The 19,225-nt window shown below is 35.3% G+C and overlaps 1 protein-coding gene across 1 annotated transcript; it reads left to right on the top strand.

Annotated features, from left to right (window-relative positions):
- Window positions 1–17,923: 17,923 nt before the first annotated feature.
- On the top strand, window positions 17,924–18,868 carry LOC118628566 (olfactory receptor 52K2-like). The gene has a single exon (XM_036259546.1). The coding sequence runs from the start codon at window positions 17,924–17,926 to the stop codon at window positions 18,866–18,868; it is 945 nt and encodes a 314-aa protein (XP_036115439.1).
- Window positions 18,869–19,225: the final 357 nt, after the last annotated feature.

Here is a 19,225-nt window from a genome sequence, read left to right as displayed (position 1 = left end):
AAGTTTTATTTTATTTTTTCTATCATCCTGTATCCCCCTATATCCTCTCTGATCTCCATACATGCTTCTCCCCTCCACAATCACCACACCGTTGTTCTCCACCATGAGTTCTTTCTCTTTTTATAACCTTTGTTGTTCAATCTCTCTAGTCCCCCACAAGTTCCACCTACCCTGAGCTGTCAGCCTGCTCAATCTATGAGTCTGTCTCTGTTTTGCTTGTTACTTTGTTTATTAGTTTCCATAATTGAGTGAAATCATATGGAACTTGTCTTTCTCTGACTGCTTTATTTTACTTTGCACAATGTATAGTATTGTTTTAACTACACATTATTCAGTAGCATATCTGAAGTTTCTCTCAGAAGATTTTGGTGAGGGTGTGAAGTACCGAGGAATTACTTTTTGTATTGCAGGATTCGCTCTGTTTTATATTGGCTAAATCTAATAGAGCCTCCCAAATTGTGACAAAAACATACCAATAAATTTCTAAAATTTTCTTAGAGTTCATCAACTGTGTTAGAAACCACTGACACAACTACAGCACTAACTATAGTATCTGATCCATAGTAAACACATCATAAATGTTGGCTACCCTCATTGTTTTTATTATTATTAAAAATAGAGAGAGTAAAGTGTAATAAGATAATGCCAAACATGTTTTGAAATGAAACAGTTTTTAAATATTGTGTCCATGTTAGGAATTTATGATACAATGAAAAACTCAACTCATTAAATTCCAATGTGAGTTTGAATAATTCAATATAAAACCAAAAATAAACCCATGGAGTTAGCTGAAGTAATTGAAATGCCATGTTCTCTGGGTCACTAGACATTTGGCTTTTCTATACTTGTATATTTGTATTAGGGCTACATTTGATACTGTCTGGGCTTAAGAAAAATGATTCTAGAAATAGCTCTGACCTTAGTGCCTAATTCTGATTAGACTCAGGAATAATGCTGTTAAGAAATTTAACTATGCAATTATGTTTCTATGTGAAGTGTAAAGTCCATTTAAGTCTAAGTCTAATATGCTTTACAAATAATTACATCACATGTCTTCTAAACACACAATAATGCCTATTTCTGGCTACAATGCATTGGCAAATTACTGTTTTGATTTTATTTTCTCTCATTATGGGCCATGAAATTCAACATGCAATTAAAAATTAGCTCTTAAGTATAAAGGATAATGTTTTTCCCTAATATTATAAACTGTATTTCCCATTAAAAGCATTGTGGCTTTACGGAATTGCTCTCACAAAGCAGTTTATTTACCAATTTTAAACTTAACTCTCATAATTAATGTGACCTCATTCAGCAACTATATTCTAAGGTAAGACTATTGGAAATATTTACTTATATCAAAAGAAATTCCGATATGATAAACTTTGAAGAAAGTCTCTATGATTTTGTAAAGCAATATATCTCAAGTCAAGATCATAAGAATCTATGTTCTGCTCCAGCACCCTCATTTTAAGAACATGAACAGATTGGAAAATATCCAGGAAAGTAAGCTGATGAAGCATATAGACATCGTCTCTTAAAAAAAAAAAAAAGCATGGCCTAAGGACTTTTATAGATGTCTTCACATGTTTAAAGGTCTGTGATAGGAAGTAAATATATCTTTTTCTCTATGGCTTCAAAAGGAAACCAGCGTATGTCGTACCTGCCAATAGTGGAAATCGAACCCAAGACTCTCTGGTCTGCAGGCCGATGCTCAAATGCTGAGCCAAAATGGCCAGGGCCAAAAGCCAGTGTGTCTTTAAGTAGATGCTAAAAGGGCAGTTTTCAATTAAAAACTAATAAAAAATAAATTTACCTGTGAAATAAAATACCAAAATATCTTTTTTCCCCGTTATATACTTCGAAATCTCAAATTGGTGGGCCAATTTGGACGTTGAGGATAAAATTTGCCACAGGTGGGTATCTTGTTCCAAACCATATTTTTAAAATATGTTTTTATTGATTTTTTAGAGTGAGAGGATGGGAGAGAGAGATGGAAACATTGATGTGAGAGAGATACATCAATCAGCTGCCTCCTGCACAGCCCACTGGGGACTGAACCTGCAACCCAGACATGTGTTCTGACCAGCAATGGAATCCAGGGCTCTCAGTTCGTAGAACGCGGCTCAATCCACTGAACCATACTAGCTGGGCACGACCCATTTTATAGGTAAAGAGAAAAAGAGCCAGTACTTAGTAGGACACAGAGTAAAGGAAGGCTCTTCAATTGTCTGACAGCAAGCTCTGGTGACCCAGGGAATCCAATGGTGCTCCATGTGTCTGTAACAGATCTCAGTGCCATACGGATTTTGCAGTAATCTCTGATAAGAGAATCATATCATTGGACCCTATGGCTGAAGCTAATGCACGCCTCCATCTACAAGTACTTAGTGTCTTTTTGAGAAACTGCTCTCAGCTTTGTAATGGCCCTGGTAGAGATTGACCATGAGGCTGTAGATGATCCTGTGACCTTAGCTGCTCATCCTCCACTGAGTGTTGACTAAGCCATAAAGTATAGTGTAGCCATTAGAACTCCACCATCAAAGAGAAAGGATATATGCAAAAATTGGGCTTTTAGTCCTCCCTATACTGGTACCTGTTCCTCAACCCACACGTGTGAGTTCTTTGGGAGTTTCTTATGATCCGGTAACTTGGGAGAAAGACTGTGTAGTCTGGTGTAATGAAGGGCTCTCCAGGATGTACTGCAACCATGTGGAAATAGGCTGTGGTTATTACAGTCCCAATCGGATATGGTCCTGACGCACAGTGGGGAAAGGGAAATCTGTGCAGTGAGAACTTTGATGAATGCATCTTACTTCTCTGCCCATGTTTGCAAGAAGTACAGAGGACCGAAGTCAGGGTTTACACTGATGTATGGGACTGTAGTTGATAATTGGGGTATTGAATAAGACTGGAAGATTGGTGCCAAGGCTTGCGGAGGAAGTACATGGATGGACCGCTCCGAATAGGCCCAAAGTTAGAGAATATTTGTGTGCATGTGAATGCTCACCAAAGGACAACTACTGTGAAGGAAGTGCTTCATGCTTAGGTGAATTATAGGGCACTCTGTGCAAGCCATTCAGATTCTTTCCTAGGGCTCGATCAACACTGCAGCGAACACTCTTGTACAGACATCATTTGACACACATTCAGAAGATTCTCTAGGACACTGTTTTGCAAACTGTTTTGACAGATACCCCAGAAAAAATATATGTTGCATTGTGCCCTGGAAAATATAAGCATGTGTACACATACTTACACACATATGAGAATTGTAATGTATGTATAAATGAAATAAATTTTTCATAAAACAATATTTAACTTTAAACAATAACTTTGGGGCAAAAATGATAGGTAATTACATACATTTATTTATTTATTTATTTATTTATTTATTTGTAAAACAATCAAAATTATACTTTTTGTGGTCAGATCAGCAAAAAAATATGTTTTATGGTGTGCTGCAGAATTTTACTAGTAGTTTATATGTGCCAGGAGATGAAAACAGTTAAAAATTGCTTCTCTAAACCACACTGACCTATAATAATACTGTTAAAAAATGTGAGCAGCATTCCATGGACTGAAGTCCTGTTTGAATTCCCGGTCAGGGCACATGCCCGGGTTGCAGGCTCCATCTCCATTAAGAGGTTTGCCGGAGGCAGCCAATCGATGTTTCACTCTCTCTCACCCTTCCTCTCGAAAAAATGAATAGAAACATATATTTTTATTAAATATGGGACTATGGACATTTCAATCAGTTTCATGCTGTGAAGAGAAAGTTTTGCCTCTATAATCGGTAAATGCTTAGTCTCCCCAAAGTACAAGTAAACAGTCACCATCACAACCCTAACGTCTGCCCTCAGACTTTTTATTTATTGGTTCCGGAGGCTAGTCCTGTGGTGACGGCAAACCTCTCAAAGGATGTCAATTGGCCAAACAGTAAGAACCCTCTAGACAGGAACAAAGACAGATAATGTCATTTGTGATCATCAACAGCCATTCCCATGAGGCCTTCATTTTGTACAACCCTCTTGAAAGGCCTGCAGGTTCAGAGGAAGAGTGGGAGGCAACTGCTTTGTCTTACAGCCTTCTGAGTAAAGACTGCAAGCCAGGCCAGAAGGCCAGCTAGATGGAGAGGTAGGCCTGCCTGAGGCAGCTGCACTTCTACTGGAGAAGACAAACAGAGAGGAATTTAAAAATTTAACAATCTACACAGCAAGGATAATGAGCAACAAATGGACTCCAGCCATAGTGCTGAAGCAGGGTCAGGAATGTCTCCTGCTGTGCCAGCCCTGATTCCTTTAGTGGCTAAATTGTAAGGGCCTTTACAGGGTCTCAAAAATAGACTCTGGTGGGCAAAAAAAAAAAAAAAAGTCCCCCTTAGTGAATTCAAAATGTAGGCTATTTGTCAACAACAGAATTGTTTAAATAAGGTCATTTTTTAAGGACTTACTAGTATGAACAGATAAACAAGATATTTTGGAAATTTAAAGATATTTAAAACAGAATAATGATAAATGAAATTAATTATACTCTGAGAGAGTGCACATTGGGCCACCACTATGGAGATCTGTCTGGGAAATATGGCTAGATGCCTTGTTTGCACTTTATAAAGTGATAGTAACGTCGAGATCAAGTAAAACTAAAAATCGTGCTCTGTTTAAATGGTCCAAATATTCAGATATGTCTTTGCCTATCAATCAGAATACGCTCACGTAATTTGACTTATACTAGGTTTAAGAACTGTTTTAATCTAAACTAGAAATTTTCTTTGTAATTATAATGGGTTTATATATAGACAATTATCCAATGAAGAGACATAAATGGGCCTCATAGGTTAAAACACGTTTTAGAGATATAATCAGAGAAATAACTTTCTAAGTCTCACTTGAAAACCAGCCTCTTTTGTTCTTATTCATTTTTACATTTAATAAAATGATAACCCATTTAAATAAGCACATGCTACATTTCTAGCACTTAGTAGGTGGTATTTATATAGGGGAGAGTAAATGAGATATGGGGCAAAACATCCTTGCTTTAGGGCCTGTTCTTTTTTCTCCCCTATGGTAGAGTCCACTCTCTCTTTTACCTTTTGAATTTTAAGGTTAAAACAAATATTACTGGCTAATTCCACATCTCTTCCTCACATACCTGAATTGAATATATGTTTTAATAAAGTTTGTGACTTTTGAACAATGTCAATGCTATATGAATTCAAACAAAAAAATGATCAAGGATTGAGGAAAATTTCCTATTAAAAATATTTTAGCTTATAATTAAGCCTGTGATTTTGCTAACTAATGTAGAGGCTTTATAGAACTTACTATGTGCCATAGATAGAAGTTAGGAGATGTTTTGCCTTAATAATAACATACACCTTAAAAAAAATCTCAGTTTGGAAAAAAATATACAACAAAAAGAAAGGAAAAGAAATAGAAAGTGATGGTGGTCTAGTGGAAATCTGCATACAACTTCGTCTCCAACAAGAATATTACTCTGTAAAGTCGCTTTCTAAGAACAACATGGGTTAATTTTGAGGAGACGTGCAGCTTCTCTTATTTTTTTAGCTATATTGAGACATAATTTACATACAGCACTGTGTAAATTAGGATATACAGCATGATTGTTTGATTCACATAATTGTGAAATGATAACCACAAAGGATTTAGTTAACCGTTTATATAGACACAATGAAAAAATAAATAAAAGTAAGTTCTTCTTGTGATGAGAGATAATTTTTTTTACGATCTACTCTTATAACAACTTTCAAATATACCTTGCAGCAGAGTTCACTATAGTCTTCACGTTGTACATTATATCCCAGTACTGATTTATCTCATGACTGGAAGTTTGTACATTTAAACTACCTTCCTCCAATTCCCATCCCACCCACTGCAGCATCTGTTTTTAACTTCTCTTTATATGATATAGATCATCTCAATTTGTTCATAATGACAATGACTATACATTTTCATTCATTATGATGCTGAATTTTTTTTTAATTTGAGGAGCACTGAAAAGATAAATTAAATTTTTAAAAATGTAATTGAATATATGAACAAAAACACATTGAGCATTTTGTAATCTTTTCATGAAACTTTGGTTTGAATATATATAAATTATATAATTTTCCATAATGTGGACAGTCTATGTTTACTGTCTTTGCACTAAACAATTATTTAACTTTTATTTTCTTCTTCCATTCCTTATAGGCTATCAAAGGCCTCTCAGTAGTTCACCAGTTGTCTATCTTTTCATCCTTCTCTGAGTTGCATTTGTAATACAATCTTAGGATAAAGAAAGTGTAGGTGGTTTTAAAATTTTTTAAAAATGGAGCATATATTTTATCTTTTTTTATTAATTAATTAATTTATTTTGATTACAGATGTTTCTCCTTTTTCCCTCACTGATTCCCCCCTCTCCCACCCTCCCCACCCTGTCCCCAGCTTGTTGTCCATGTCCATTGCTCATGCACACATGCATATAAGTTCTATGGTTTATCTCTCCCCCAACACCCTCTGTTCTGGGGATTGTCAGTCTGTACCCCCACCTCCACATCTCTGGGACTATCTCATTCCTCAGTCGGTTATGTGCATTATTTTCCACAAATAAGTGAGATCATATGATACTTGTCTTTCTCTGTTTGGCTTATTTTGCTTACAATGATACTTTCCAGGTCCCTCCATGTCGTCTCAAAGGATAACAGATCTTTTTTTCTTATAGCTGCATAGTACTCCATTGTGTACATGTACCACTGCTTTTTTATCCATTCATCTACTGATGGACATTTGGGCTGTTTCCAGATCTTAGCTCTTGTAAATAGTGTTGCTATGAACATGGGGGTACACATATTCTTTCTGATTGTTGTTTCAGGCTTCTTAGGGTATATTCCAAGAAGTAGGATCACTGGGTCAAATGAAAGTTTAATTTTTTGTTTTTTGAGGTAACACCATATTGTTTTCCATAGTGGCTGCACCAGTCTGCATTCCCACCATCAGTGTACTAGAGTCCTTTTTCTCCACACCTCACCAATATTTGTTGGTTGATGATTTGTTGATGGCGGCCATTCTGACAGGTGTGAGGTGATACCTCATTGCTGTTTTAAATTGCATCTCTCTGATGATTAGTGATGTTGAGCATTTCTTCATATGACTCTTGGCCATTTGTATGTCCTTTTTGGAGAGGTGTCAATTTCTCTGCCCATTTTTTAATTTGGTTGTTTTTCTTTCTTTTGTTGAGTTGTATGAGCACTCTATATATAATGGAAATTAACCCCTTATCTGACATACCATTGACAATTATGCTCTCCCATACAGTGGATTGCCTTTCCATTTTGATGATTGTATCTTTTGCTATGGAGAAGTTTTGGAGTTTGATGTAGCACCATGTGTTCATTTTCTCCTTTTTTTCTGTTTGTTGCCTTAGGTGATTTATCAGTGAAAATTCTGCTGCGTATGATGTCTGAAATTTTGTTTCCTACAGTTTCCTCTAGGATTTTTATGGATTCATGAGTCACATTTAAGTCTTTATCCATTTTGACTTTATTCTTGTGTAGGGTTTAATTTGATGGTCTAGTTTCAATTTTTTTCATGTAGCTGTCCAATTTTCCCAACACCATTTATTAAAGAGGCTGTCTTTACTCCACTGTATGCTCTTGCCACCTTTGTCAAATATTAATTGAGCATATTGCCTTGGGACCATGTCTGGGTTCTCTATTCTGTTACACTGATCTATCTGCCTGTTCTTGTGCCAGTACCAGGCTGTTATGATTACTGTGGCTTTGAAGTATAACCTGAAATCTGGTAATATGATCCCTCCTACTTTGTTCTTCTTTTTCAAGATTGCAGTGGCTATTCAGCATCTTTTGGGTTCCATGTGAACTTTTGAAGTATTTGTTCTAGTTCTGTAAAATATGTCATTGGTATTTTGGTGGAGATTGTATTGAATCTATAGATTGCTTTGGGTAGTATGGACATTTTAATGATGTTAATTCTCCCAATCCATGAACAAGGTATGTGCTTCCACTTTTTTATATCTTCCTCTATTTCTTTTTTCAATGACCTGTTGTTTTCTGCGAATAGGTCCTTTATTTCTTTCATTAAGTTTATTCCTAGGTATCTTAACTTTTTTGCCACGATGGTAAATGGTATTTTTTTTGTTAGTTTCTCTTTCTGTAAGTTCATTATTGGTGTATAAGAATGCCATCGATTTGTTGACGTTAATATTGTATCCTGCTACTTTGCTAAATTCATTTATTAAGTCTAGTAAGTTTTTGATGGAGTCTTCGGGGTTTTCTACGTATAGTATCATGTCATCTGCAAATAATGACACTTTCACTTCCTCCTTTCACATTTGGATTCTTTTTATTTTTGCTTCCTGTGTGATTGCTGGGGCTAAGAATTCTAGTATTCTATTAAATAGGAGTGGTGAAAGTGAGCATCCTTGTATTGAATCGATTCATAAGGGAAATGCTTTTAATTTTTTCCCATTGAGTATGATGTAGTCTGTGGTGTTTCATATATGGCCTGTATGATCCCTCTATTCCCACATTGCTGAGCAATTATATCAGAAATGGATGCTGGATTTGTCAAATGCTTTTTTAGCATTTATTGATATGATCATATGATTTTTATCTTTCATTTTGTTTATGTGGTATATCACATTTATTGATTTGCAAATATTGTGGCAGTATTGCATCCCTGGGATAAATCCACTTGATCATAGTGAATAATTTTTTTGATGTATTGCTGGATTTGATTTGCTAGTATTTTGTTCAGGATTTTGGCATCTATGTTCATCAGGGATATTGGCCTGTGGTCTTCTTTCTTTGTATTTTTTTTTTTTTTCTGGTTTTGGAATTAGAATTATGCTGGAGTCATAAAACAAGTTTGGAAGACTTCCTTCTTCTTAAATTTTTAAAAATAGTTTGACAAAATGGGTATTAGTTCTTTTTTGAATGTTTGGTAAAATTCTCCCGTGAAGCAGTCCAGGCCTGGGCTTCTGTTTGCTGAGAGAGTCTAGATTACATTGTCAATTTCTTTTGTTTTTATTAGTCTGTTCGAGTTTTGTATCTCTTCCCGGTTCAGTTTTGGGAGACTATGTGTTTCTAGGAATTTGACCCTTTTGCTTAGATTGTCAAGTTTGTTGCCATATAATTGTTCATAATATTTGTTAATAATCCTTTATATTTCTGTGCTGTCAGTTATTATTTCTCCTCTTTTATTTCTGATTATGTGCATTTGTGTTCTCTCTTTTTGTTTCTTGGTGAGTCTAGCTAAAGGTCTATCAATCTTGTTTATTTTTTCAAAGAACCAGCTCTTTATTTCATTGATCATTTGAATTGTTTTTTTGCTCTTAATGTCATTTATTTCTCCTCTGATCTTTACTATTTCCTTCCTTCTACTTGCTCTGGGGTTTTCTTTTTGTTTGTTTTCTAGTTCTCTAAGTTGTGAGGTTAGATAGTCTACAGGGAATTTTTCTTGCTTCTTGAGGTAGGCCTGTAGTGCTATGAACTTCCCTCTCAGAGCTGCGTTTGCTGCATCCCATAGATTTTGTGTTGTTGTGTGGTCATTTTCATTGGTTTCCAGGAAGTTTTTAATTTCTTCCTTGATATCCATGGTAACCCTTTCATTGTTCAATAACATGCCATTTAGCCTACATGTTTTCAAATGTCTTTGCATGTTCTTGTTGCAATTGATTTCTAGTTTTATGCCATTGTGATCTGAGAAGATTCTTGATGTTATTTCAGTCTTCTTCAACTTGAAGAGACTTAGTTTTTGTCCCAACATGTGGTCTATCTTTGAGAATGTCCCATGTGCCCTTGAAAAGAATGTGAATTCTGTAGGTTTGGGGTGTAATTTCTGTAGATATCTATTAAATCCATTTGATCTATCGCTTCATTTAGAGTCTGTGTTTCTTTCTTAACTTTTTGTCTAAAAATCTATCCAGTGATATCAGCAAGGTGTTGAAGTGCCCTGCTATAAGTGTATTGCTGTTGATTTCTCCTTTTAATTCCTCCAGAAGATTTTTTGTATATATTGTTGCTCCTCTATCGGGTGCATATATGTTTACCAAGGTTATATCTTCCTGTTGGATAGATCCTTTCAATATTATGTAGGGGCCTTCTTTGCCTCTCGTTATGGCCTTCATTTTGAAAGCTACTTTATCAGATATGAGTATTGCTACCCCAGCATTTTTGCTTTCCTTTGGCTTGAAAGATTTTTTTCCATCCTATCAATTTCAACATATGTAAGTCTTTTGTTGTGAGTTGGGTCTCTTGTAAACAACATATATGTCAGTCATGCTTTCTTATTCAGTAAGCCACTCTGTGTCTTTTTATTGGATCATTCAAACCATTCACATTTAAAGTGATAATTGGTATGTACTTATTCATTGCCATTTTTGTTTAGTGTGGTTATATTTTTCTTCCCATTTTTTCCACTAATTAAAGCAGTTGCTTTATCTTTTTGATGCTGTTTGTGGCTCCCTCTATTGGGTTTGGATGAGCCTAGGCAGGCCCACATTTAAACACCACTGTCAAGTCTTACTTTCCTGAGTAATTTTGCAAGGGCAGGAAATGTTCAGTTATCTTCTAGCTTTTTTCTGGTGGCTAGTAGAGTCAGTTACTCAGTGCCTTGAAATGTAGCCCTGGTGTTCTGCATAAGAGGATTTCCAGAGGGTGGGATAGATGCTGTTTGCTAATGAGCCTCAATTTGCATTTCTTTGCCTCACATGGGAAATTCTGAATCTCTCAGTGGTGGGGGGCTGCTTCATTTCTCCACAGCTCTGGGAAGGAGCACACTGGCCACCATCCTTTGTGGCCACAACTCAGCAAAAACTCTGTCCCCACAGAGTTTCTGCCCAGTCTGCCCTCCCTCTGCTGGAGCCTCCAGGTGAGTGGCTGTGGCTATTTTAGCACTCTGTCCTGGCTCTCTGAGCTATGGAGAGGTCTTGGTCTTTATTCCCCAAGGGCACTGCTCACAGCTAAGAATGCTGCTGTCCATGGTCTCCCAGCCCACCACCCTCTTGGTCCTCCATTGATCCTACCAGTGTCCCTGGGTATATGGTCCTGTCCTGCTGCTTTACTGTTGGGGTTTTTTGAGGATTTCTCTTTATTTAAGTTGTAATTCCTGTTTGGTCCTGAGAAATCTTCTGTTTAGCTTCCATTCACTCCGCCTCCATTTTCACATCCTCTAAGCCTATCTTGTCAGCAGCTGAGTAGACAGACCTCTCTGGTGCCCCAGCACCCTGCAGGTCCTATGCCTAACTGGATCACACAGTGCCTTTGGGGACCAGGCTCTATGCCTATCTTATGGGCTGCTGGGTTGTACAGGCCTCTCTGGTGCTTCAGCACGGGGCACGACCCGTGGGTACCTGGATCGCACAGTCCCTGCTGGGTCTCACAGGCCTCTCTGGTGCCCCAGCACCTCACAGGTACCATGGCCTGGCAGCTGGATTGCACCAGTCCCTCTAGGGCTCCTGCTTCCCACTGCTCCTGTGAGCTGCTGGACCGCAACAGGCCTCTCTAAGATCAATATTTCTTTATTAATTTTCTCTTTGAATGATCTATGTAGAGCTGTCAGTGTAGTATTAAAGTACCCAACTATAATTGTGTTTTTGTCTGATTCTCCCTTTAATTCTGTTAGTAGTTGCTTTATCTTTTTGATGCTCCTTGGCTGGGTGCATATATATTAAGAAGTGTTCTGTCTTTTTGATGTAGTGACCCTTTATCCTTATAAAATGTCCATCTTTTTCTCTTGCTACCTTTATTATCTTGAAATCTGTTTTGTCAGATATAAGTATGGCTACACTGTGTTTCTTTATTGGTGAATTCAGTCCATTTATATTTAAGATAATTATTGATGTATGAGGATTTTATGTTGCAATTTCACCCTTTGTTTTTTGGCAGCCCTTGTGTCCACATTGTATTTTTTTTCTTTTGTGTTTCTGTCTATTATTTTTGTTTGGTGGTGTTCTGTACATCTTTCATTTACTCTTTTTTAAAAACTATGTGTCTCAGTACTTTTTTTTTGCACTTGTGTGTGTGTGTGTTACCATTAGGTTTATATAAAAGAAAGTTTTATATAAACGATAGTCCTTTTTCTATTGAATGTATCTGATCTCCATCTTTCTTTGCAAATTCAGACATTTACCCCTTTCCCTTTAATGTTTCTTTTGTCACAAATGATTCCTGTTCATGCTGTAAGTTTGTTGGTGATCTTACTCATAGTTTTGTGACCTTTGATCTTTGTTTCAGGTAGAATAACCCCTTGAGTAGTTCCTGCAGCGGAAGTCTTCTGGTGAGAAATTCCCTCAGCTTCCATATGTCTGGAAATGTCTTTATTTGTCCTTCATATTTGAAGGATAACTTTGCTGAGTATTATTCTTAACTGGTGATTTCTCTCTTTCAGTAGTTTAAATATTTGAGTCCACTTTCTTCTGGCTTGTGGAGTTTCTGCTGAGATGTCTGATGATAACCTAAAGGGCTTTCCTTTATAGATTACTTTCTTCTTTTCTCTGGCTGCCTTGAGAATTATTTCTTTGTCATTAATTATTGACAGTTTTAATACAATTAGCCCCAGAGAAAGCCTCTTTGGATTGAAGTAAGTAAGTGTTCTGTTTGCTTCTTGGATTCAAGGATGTAGCTTTTATTCTTAGGCTTGGGATGGTCTCATCAACTATTTTAGTAGGCTCTTCATTCCTTTCTTCCTCTCTTTTTCTTCTGAAATGCCTATTATTCTTATATTGCTCTTTTTGATGAAGTGAAATAGTTCTCATAAAGGTCTTTATTATTTTTTTTATGTTCAAGTCTCTCTCTTTTACCACCTGTTTCATTTCTAGATCTCTATCTTTAGTATCACTAATTCTTTCCTCCATCTGGTTAGTTCTGTTTGCTATGCTCAGTAGTACTCCTGATCTCCTTAATTGAATGCTCCATATCCAAAATTTCTGAATGATGCTTTTTAAAGTTTCAATCTAATTGGTAAAGCACTCATTTTGTTCATTTATCTTTTTTTGAGTGCATTAAATTGCCTATATGTATTTTTCACATCTCATTGAGTATATTTAGAACTGCAATCTTGAAATATCTGTGTTTTTATGACATATTTCCATGTATTTGAGGTGTGCTGAATCACAAGTTTAGCTCTGTGAAATCCCAGTGCTATCCCTACAGTTCATAAAGATCTATCTATCTATCTATCTATCTATCTATCTATCTATCTAACTTATATCATCACTCATGTTTTTACCATTACTGTGGAATATAACTAAAGAGCATTTAACTGGTATGCTTTTTTATTGTGGTGAAATATTCATAACAAAATTCATCACTTTAACTTTGTTAAGTGTATAGTTCAGTGAAATTAGTACATTCATATTGTTGTGTAACCGGCCCCTTCAGAGGTTTTTTTTATCTTTCTTAATTGAAACCACATATTCATAAAACACTAATTTCTCATTCCCACTTCTTCAAATACAATGCTAACTACCATTCTACTTCTGTCTCTATGAATTTAACTACTCTAGGTAACTCACATAAGCAGAATCACAAAATATTTGTCCTTCTGTAACTAGCTATCTCACTTAGCGTAATATCTCCCAGGTTCGACCATGTTTTAGCATGTGTAAGAAATTCCTTTCTTTTTAATGTTATGTGAATTCATTTTTGTTAATCCTCTCATGTATCTACAGATAATACTCCTAACATTTTCACATCTATATCAAGAATTCTCTTCCTTTTGTTTCTTTCTTTCTCTTTCTTTCTTTCTTTCTTTCTTTCAAGAATAGCAACTCTTATTGGTATGATGTGGTATTTCATTGCAGTTTTATTTTGTATTTCTCTAATAATTAATGATGTTGAGCATCTTTTTATGTAATTATTATCTATTTGAACATATTTTCTTTAAACAAATGTCTATTCAAGTCCTTCATCTATTTTTAAGATAGTCATTTTTGTTATTGTTGTTGAGTTTGAGATTTTTTTTTTAAATGCATTCTAAATATGAATTGCTTATCACATATACGGTTTGCAAATGTTTTCTCTGATTCTCTGGGTTGCTTTTTAACTGTGTTGATGGTGTCCTTTGATGCTCAAATTTTTTAATTTTGGTGAAGTTTAGTTTATTTATTTCTACTTTTCTTGTCTTTGTTCTGTTGCCTTTGTCATAACCAATGAATCATTGTCAAATTCAATGTCATGAAAGTTTTTTTCTCTAAGAATTTAATAGTTTTATTTTTTCCATTTAGATTCTGATCTATTTTGAGAGTTTTTTCTTTTTCTTTTTTCTAATCATGTAAGATAGATGTTCAACTTCATTCTTTTGTATGTAGATATTTGGGTTTTTCAACACAATTTGTTGAAAAGACTACCCTTTTACCATTGAATGGTCTTGCACCTTTGCAGAAATTATTTAAACATATTCGTGAGAGTTTATTTTGGGACTTTTTAGTGTATTTTATTGTCTGTATGTCTGGCTTTATCCCAGTAAAATATTGGTTTGATTTCCATAGCTTTGTAGTCAGTTTTTAAATCATGAAATCCAAAATATTAAATTTATTTTTCAAGATTATTTTGGATATTTGGGTCCCAGGAGATTTAATGTGGATTTTTATATTTCTGCAAAAAAAAATGTCATTGATTGCATCTTTGATAGAAATTGTGTTAAATATTTAGTTTGGGCTTATTAAAAATATTGTCTCCTAACTCATGAATATAAGATATATTTCCATTCATTTGTGTTTTCTTCATTTTTTTTTGTAGCATTTTTTATAGTTTTCATTGTGCAAGTTTTAATTTTAGTTTAAGTTTTTGCCAGTTTTATTTTTTAAATGTTATTGTCAATGATATAATTTGTATAATTTCTTTTTCAGATTGATTATTTATAGTGTGTAGAAATGCAACTGATTATTGCATGTTAATTTTGTATCCTGTAATTTGCTCAATTTGATTATTAGGTCTATAATGTGTATTTGTGTGTGTGTGTGTGTGTGTGTGTGTGTGTGATCATTATGGTTTCCAATTTATAAGATCATTTTAGTTGTAAACAGAGCATTTTACTTTACAATTTTGGTGACTTTTATTTCTTTTACTTGTCTAATTTATCTGGCTAGGATTTTCAGTGTGATGTTGAATACAACTAGCAAAAGTGGGCCTTCTTATCTTGCGCCTGACCAAAGAGTGGTAGTTTTGATCATTTAGCACAATGTAGTTCTGGGTTTTTCACATATAACCATTTTAATGTTGAGGTTGCTACTATTTTTTTAATTATTCCCTTTCTCACATTTTAAAAGAGATAAGTAGGAGGACTATACTCTATCATTTTATCAACTAAAGAAATTTTTGAAGTCACTAGTCCTAAATTATCATGAATGGCCTCTCTATTAGTCAGAACTGAACCGGGAAATAACACTTATGTATTTATTACAGAGCACCTTTAATACAGCTAATTATTTACACAATTATAGAATGTCTGAGAAGCCTAAAATTTGACAGTGAGGCCACCCAGAAATTAGAAACCACAAAAATCCACACCAACTCTAGCCAGCAAAACCCTGAGGCACCACTTGTTAAATCACATCTCAGAAATGAGTCTCCCACAAGAAGATGAAACCATGGAAGTGCCCTCTGGCAGAATCTGAAGCCACGAAATCGATACAGTTGAAGAAATTGAGAAATAGAGAGAATTATCCTCGCATTCCATTGAACAAACCCTGCCTAAATACAGATGATCTGTGATCCTATGAAACATAGCCTGTAATGTTCACTTTTCCTGAAATACAAAGCAGAGGAAAAAGATGAGAAAGAACGTATCTGTAGCAAAACATATTCAATCATTACATAGCATCCCAACTAAAACACATGGGGGAAAATGCATACCCTGTATTTAAACAATAAAATTCAGAGGAATGCAAGCATAAGAACATGACATAAAATGTCCTGAAGTTTTTATTGATTTTCAGAACTAAAACTGGTCCAGATGGATTACTTAAGAATATCTAGAGGCATGTGAAGATATTGATATAATCACCTTGATTATTTATAAACCTCTTGCTCCAAAATAGTCTCCATTCTTAGCTCTCATAAGAAAGCATTCAATGCTTAAATCCAAAGATACAATAAATCAATTATAGCACAAAACCTGGAGTCCAGAGACTCTCTCCTACTGTTTTCAAAAGGCAGAATCAGGTGGTATGGACACCATAAGACTGAATCCCTCCAAGAGACCAAATGTTGCCTGTAGAGAGAAATTAATGAAACTGCCTATAATCAAACAGCATTCTCCTAAGAGTCTATATATAGAATATTCCTCATAGGCCTCTGTTCCCCCAGGGTAAGAAGAGTAATGGCACCTGTCGTAATTGTATCCAATATTACGATGGGCCTCAGGCAGAACAGTGAGACCATCTCTTTGTGGAGGTAAGAAAACCAGGTTATAGACAGCAGAGGTGTGGTTCAAGTCAGAAAGGAAGATTCAGTGCTTCCATGAGAAGGGAATGGAGGAGCCTAGGCTGGAGGTCCTAGGTCTAGTCACAGCAGTGAAGACATAGCCTTTGTGATTCTCTGAAAAATGACACAACTTCTTGACTTGACAAAAAATAAGGTAGAAGAAGATTAACCTCATATTTAAGCTGACATGTGAACGTTCTTCATGTTTTTTGTTAACCTAGCCTCAGAGTTTAGTCCCGAACTACATTTGCTCAAAACCTTGTTTTTATTGAACTTTGTTTTATTCAGACTAACATGATGCCTCATATTATATAAGCTTATTTTACATAAATATTTGAACCAAAGTAATAATTTATCAATTTAAAATTTAGAATTTTTAGGATATCTTGACTAAACAATTCTTCATACATTTCAAGATACACTTCTGATAATCTGGCCCAGGCTTGTGTTGAGGACAGTCACTCGATGAGTCTCTCTTGCATCAATGTTTCTCTCTCTTTCTCTCTTTCTCTCTCCTTCCCTCTCTTTCACTCTATCTAACAAAGAAAAAGTCAGTGGAAAAATATCTTCAGGTGAGTATAGACAAAAATAAAATAAATAACCTGATATCTTGAGCCAAGAGTTGCATTTAAGTTTACTTTGGGAAGCAAAAATCAGCATCAAGTTCTTTGTATAACTGAAGAATATATTATATAACTTCTAGAATAATTTAATTGATCATATTTATAAAGAAGATAAATATCTAGTTGCCTAATGCCCATGTTTTCCAGTCTTAGTCACTTTCTGTGCTGTATTATCTTTGCAAAATAATGATTTCTTACAATTCTATTTGGATGATTTTATGAAGATAAGGCTCCTTCCTTTATGAAGTCAATGACTCACTTTTCAATATAAGATCAGATTTGTTCTCACTTCTTTATTGACTCAATTTATCTTTGGTATTTCCCACATCTTCTTTTTCCTTATAACTGTAAGCTCTACTTTGGGAATAGGGTAAGAGGGGTTAAATGTACAAATGGCTAATCTCATTCATGATGATTGGCCTTTTAATTTTTTTACTATTTCAGATGGTAGGAAATTATATCTCAGTATTAAGAAATATATCAACGACTACCTCTATAATACTACATAATATTAATAAAATGTATTTAGCCAAATGGACAATACGTTCTGACAAAAAAGGACAGACAAGGCAGAGGAAAGAGAGAGAAAAAGTGAGGTAGGTAAGGGAAAGAGAGAGAGAAAGATAGAGAATTCCTTTCTACTATTATTCTTACCCAAAATGCACAGTCCCATGTATCTGATACATTAAGACAATTTATTAGCAAAGAAATCATTCAATAACCAGTTGCATATTACAAGATATTATCATTTTTCTCTGACCATAACAATGACAAAAAAGCTTTAATCTTTGTATATTTAAAATATTTATGATGTTTAATTTGGACAGGATCATGGATATCCATTATTTGCATAATGGTAGGTGATAACAGGACCATTTTTCAACCCACCACCTTCCTACTGCTTGGCATTCCAGGATTGGAGGATGCCCACATATGGATCTCCATCCCTTTCTGCTTGGTCTACCTAGTGTCGCTGATGGGAAATGTTGCCCTTTTATTAATTGTCAAGACAGACCACAAACTTCATGAACCTATGTACATCTTTCTATGCATGCTCTCAATGGCTGATTTGATGCTTACTTCGTCTACACTTCCCAAGATACTCAGTCTCTTCTGGTTCAATGACAGAGAGATCTACTTTGAAGCCTGCCTCACTCAAATGTACCTTATCCATTCTCTGTCTACAATGGAATCTGGATTTATCTTGGCCATGGCTTTTGACCGCTATGTAGCTATCTGCCACCCACTAAGACATTCCACTATCTTAACACCTACAGTGATTGTAAGTTTGGGTATGTTCATTGTCTTCAGAGGAGCTGTCCTCCTCAGTCCACACCCTTTCCTTCTGAGGTGGCTTTCCTACTGCAAAACGAATATCATCTCTCATACTTACTGTGAGTTTATGTCTCTGATAAAGCTGGTTTGTACTGAGACCAAGATTCGTAGAGCCTACAGCCTAATTGTGGCATTTCTGACAGGGGGAGTGGATTTCATATTGATCATCTGTTCCTATGTCTTTATTCTTTTCACTGTCTTCAATCTTCCATCCAAAGCTGCCTGCCTCAAGACCTTAAGTACCTGTGTCTCTCATGTGTGGGTCATCTTGGTGTTTTATACACCAGCCTTTTTCTCTTTTCTCACTCATAGATTTGGTCATCACATTGCTCCACATATCCACATTTTGGTAGCCAATACATACCTACTAATTCCACCCATGATGAATCCTATTATTTATGGTGTTAAAACCAAAAGAATCAGGGAAGGATTCTTTAAGTTGCTAGTAGTAAAATGTGTTTGACTTAGCAAGGTTTGAGATTCCCCAGCTCATCAAAAAAGATAAGAGTTATTAAACAGCAAATGTTAAAAATGAATCAGCATTATCTTAAAGTAGGAAACTTTTCATCTGAATTTTGGATTAATCTTGAATAGTAAAACTTGGTAAGTCTGTTGACATTCAGTGAGAAGTAGCAAGAACAGAGGATACAGAATTAGAAAAAATTATAGCAAAATTTTTATTATTATTATTTATCTTCTCAAAATTAGTATTTACTAGTCTTCAAGATTTAATAAGCCATAAGTAACCTTATCTTAAAATAATGTTAATGAAGTCTAATTTATGTTATTTTCTTTTATGAGTCATGCTTTTTGTGTCATA

This window comes from Molossus molossus, unplaced genomic scaffold (assembly GCF_014108415.1).
Source record: "Molossus molossus isolate mMolMol1 unplaced genomic scaffold, mMolMol1.p scaffold_m16_p_13, whole genome shotgun sequence".
Classification (NCBI taxonomy): Eukaryota; Metazoa; Chordata; class Mammalia; order Chiroptera; family Molossidae; genus Molossus; species Molossus molossus.
Note: the sequence above shows the minus strand (reverse complement) of the source record. Positions and strands in the feature narration are given on the sequence as shown.

Bases quoted from the DNA above. Each gene is read 5' to 3' on its own strand.
- LOC118628566 (XM_036259546.1), top strand. From the start codon at position 17,924: ATGGTAGGTGATAACAGGACCATTTTTCAACCCACCACCTTCCTACTG.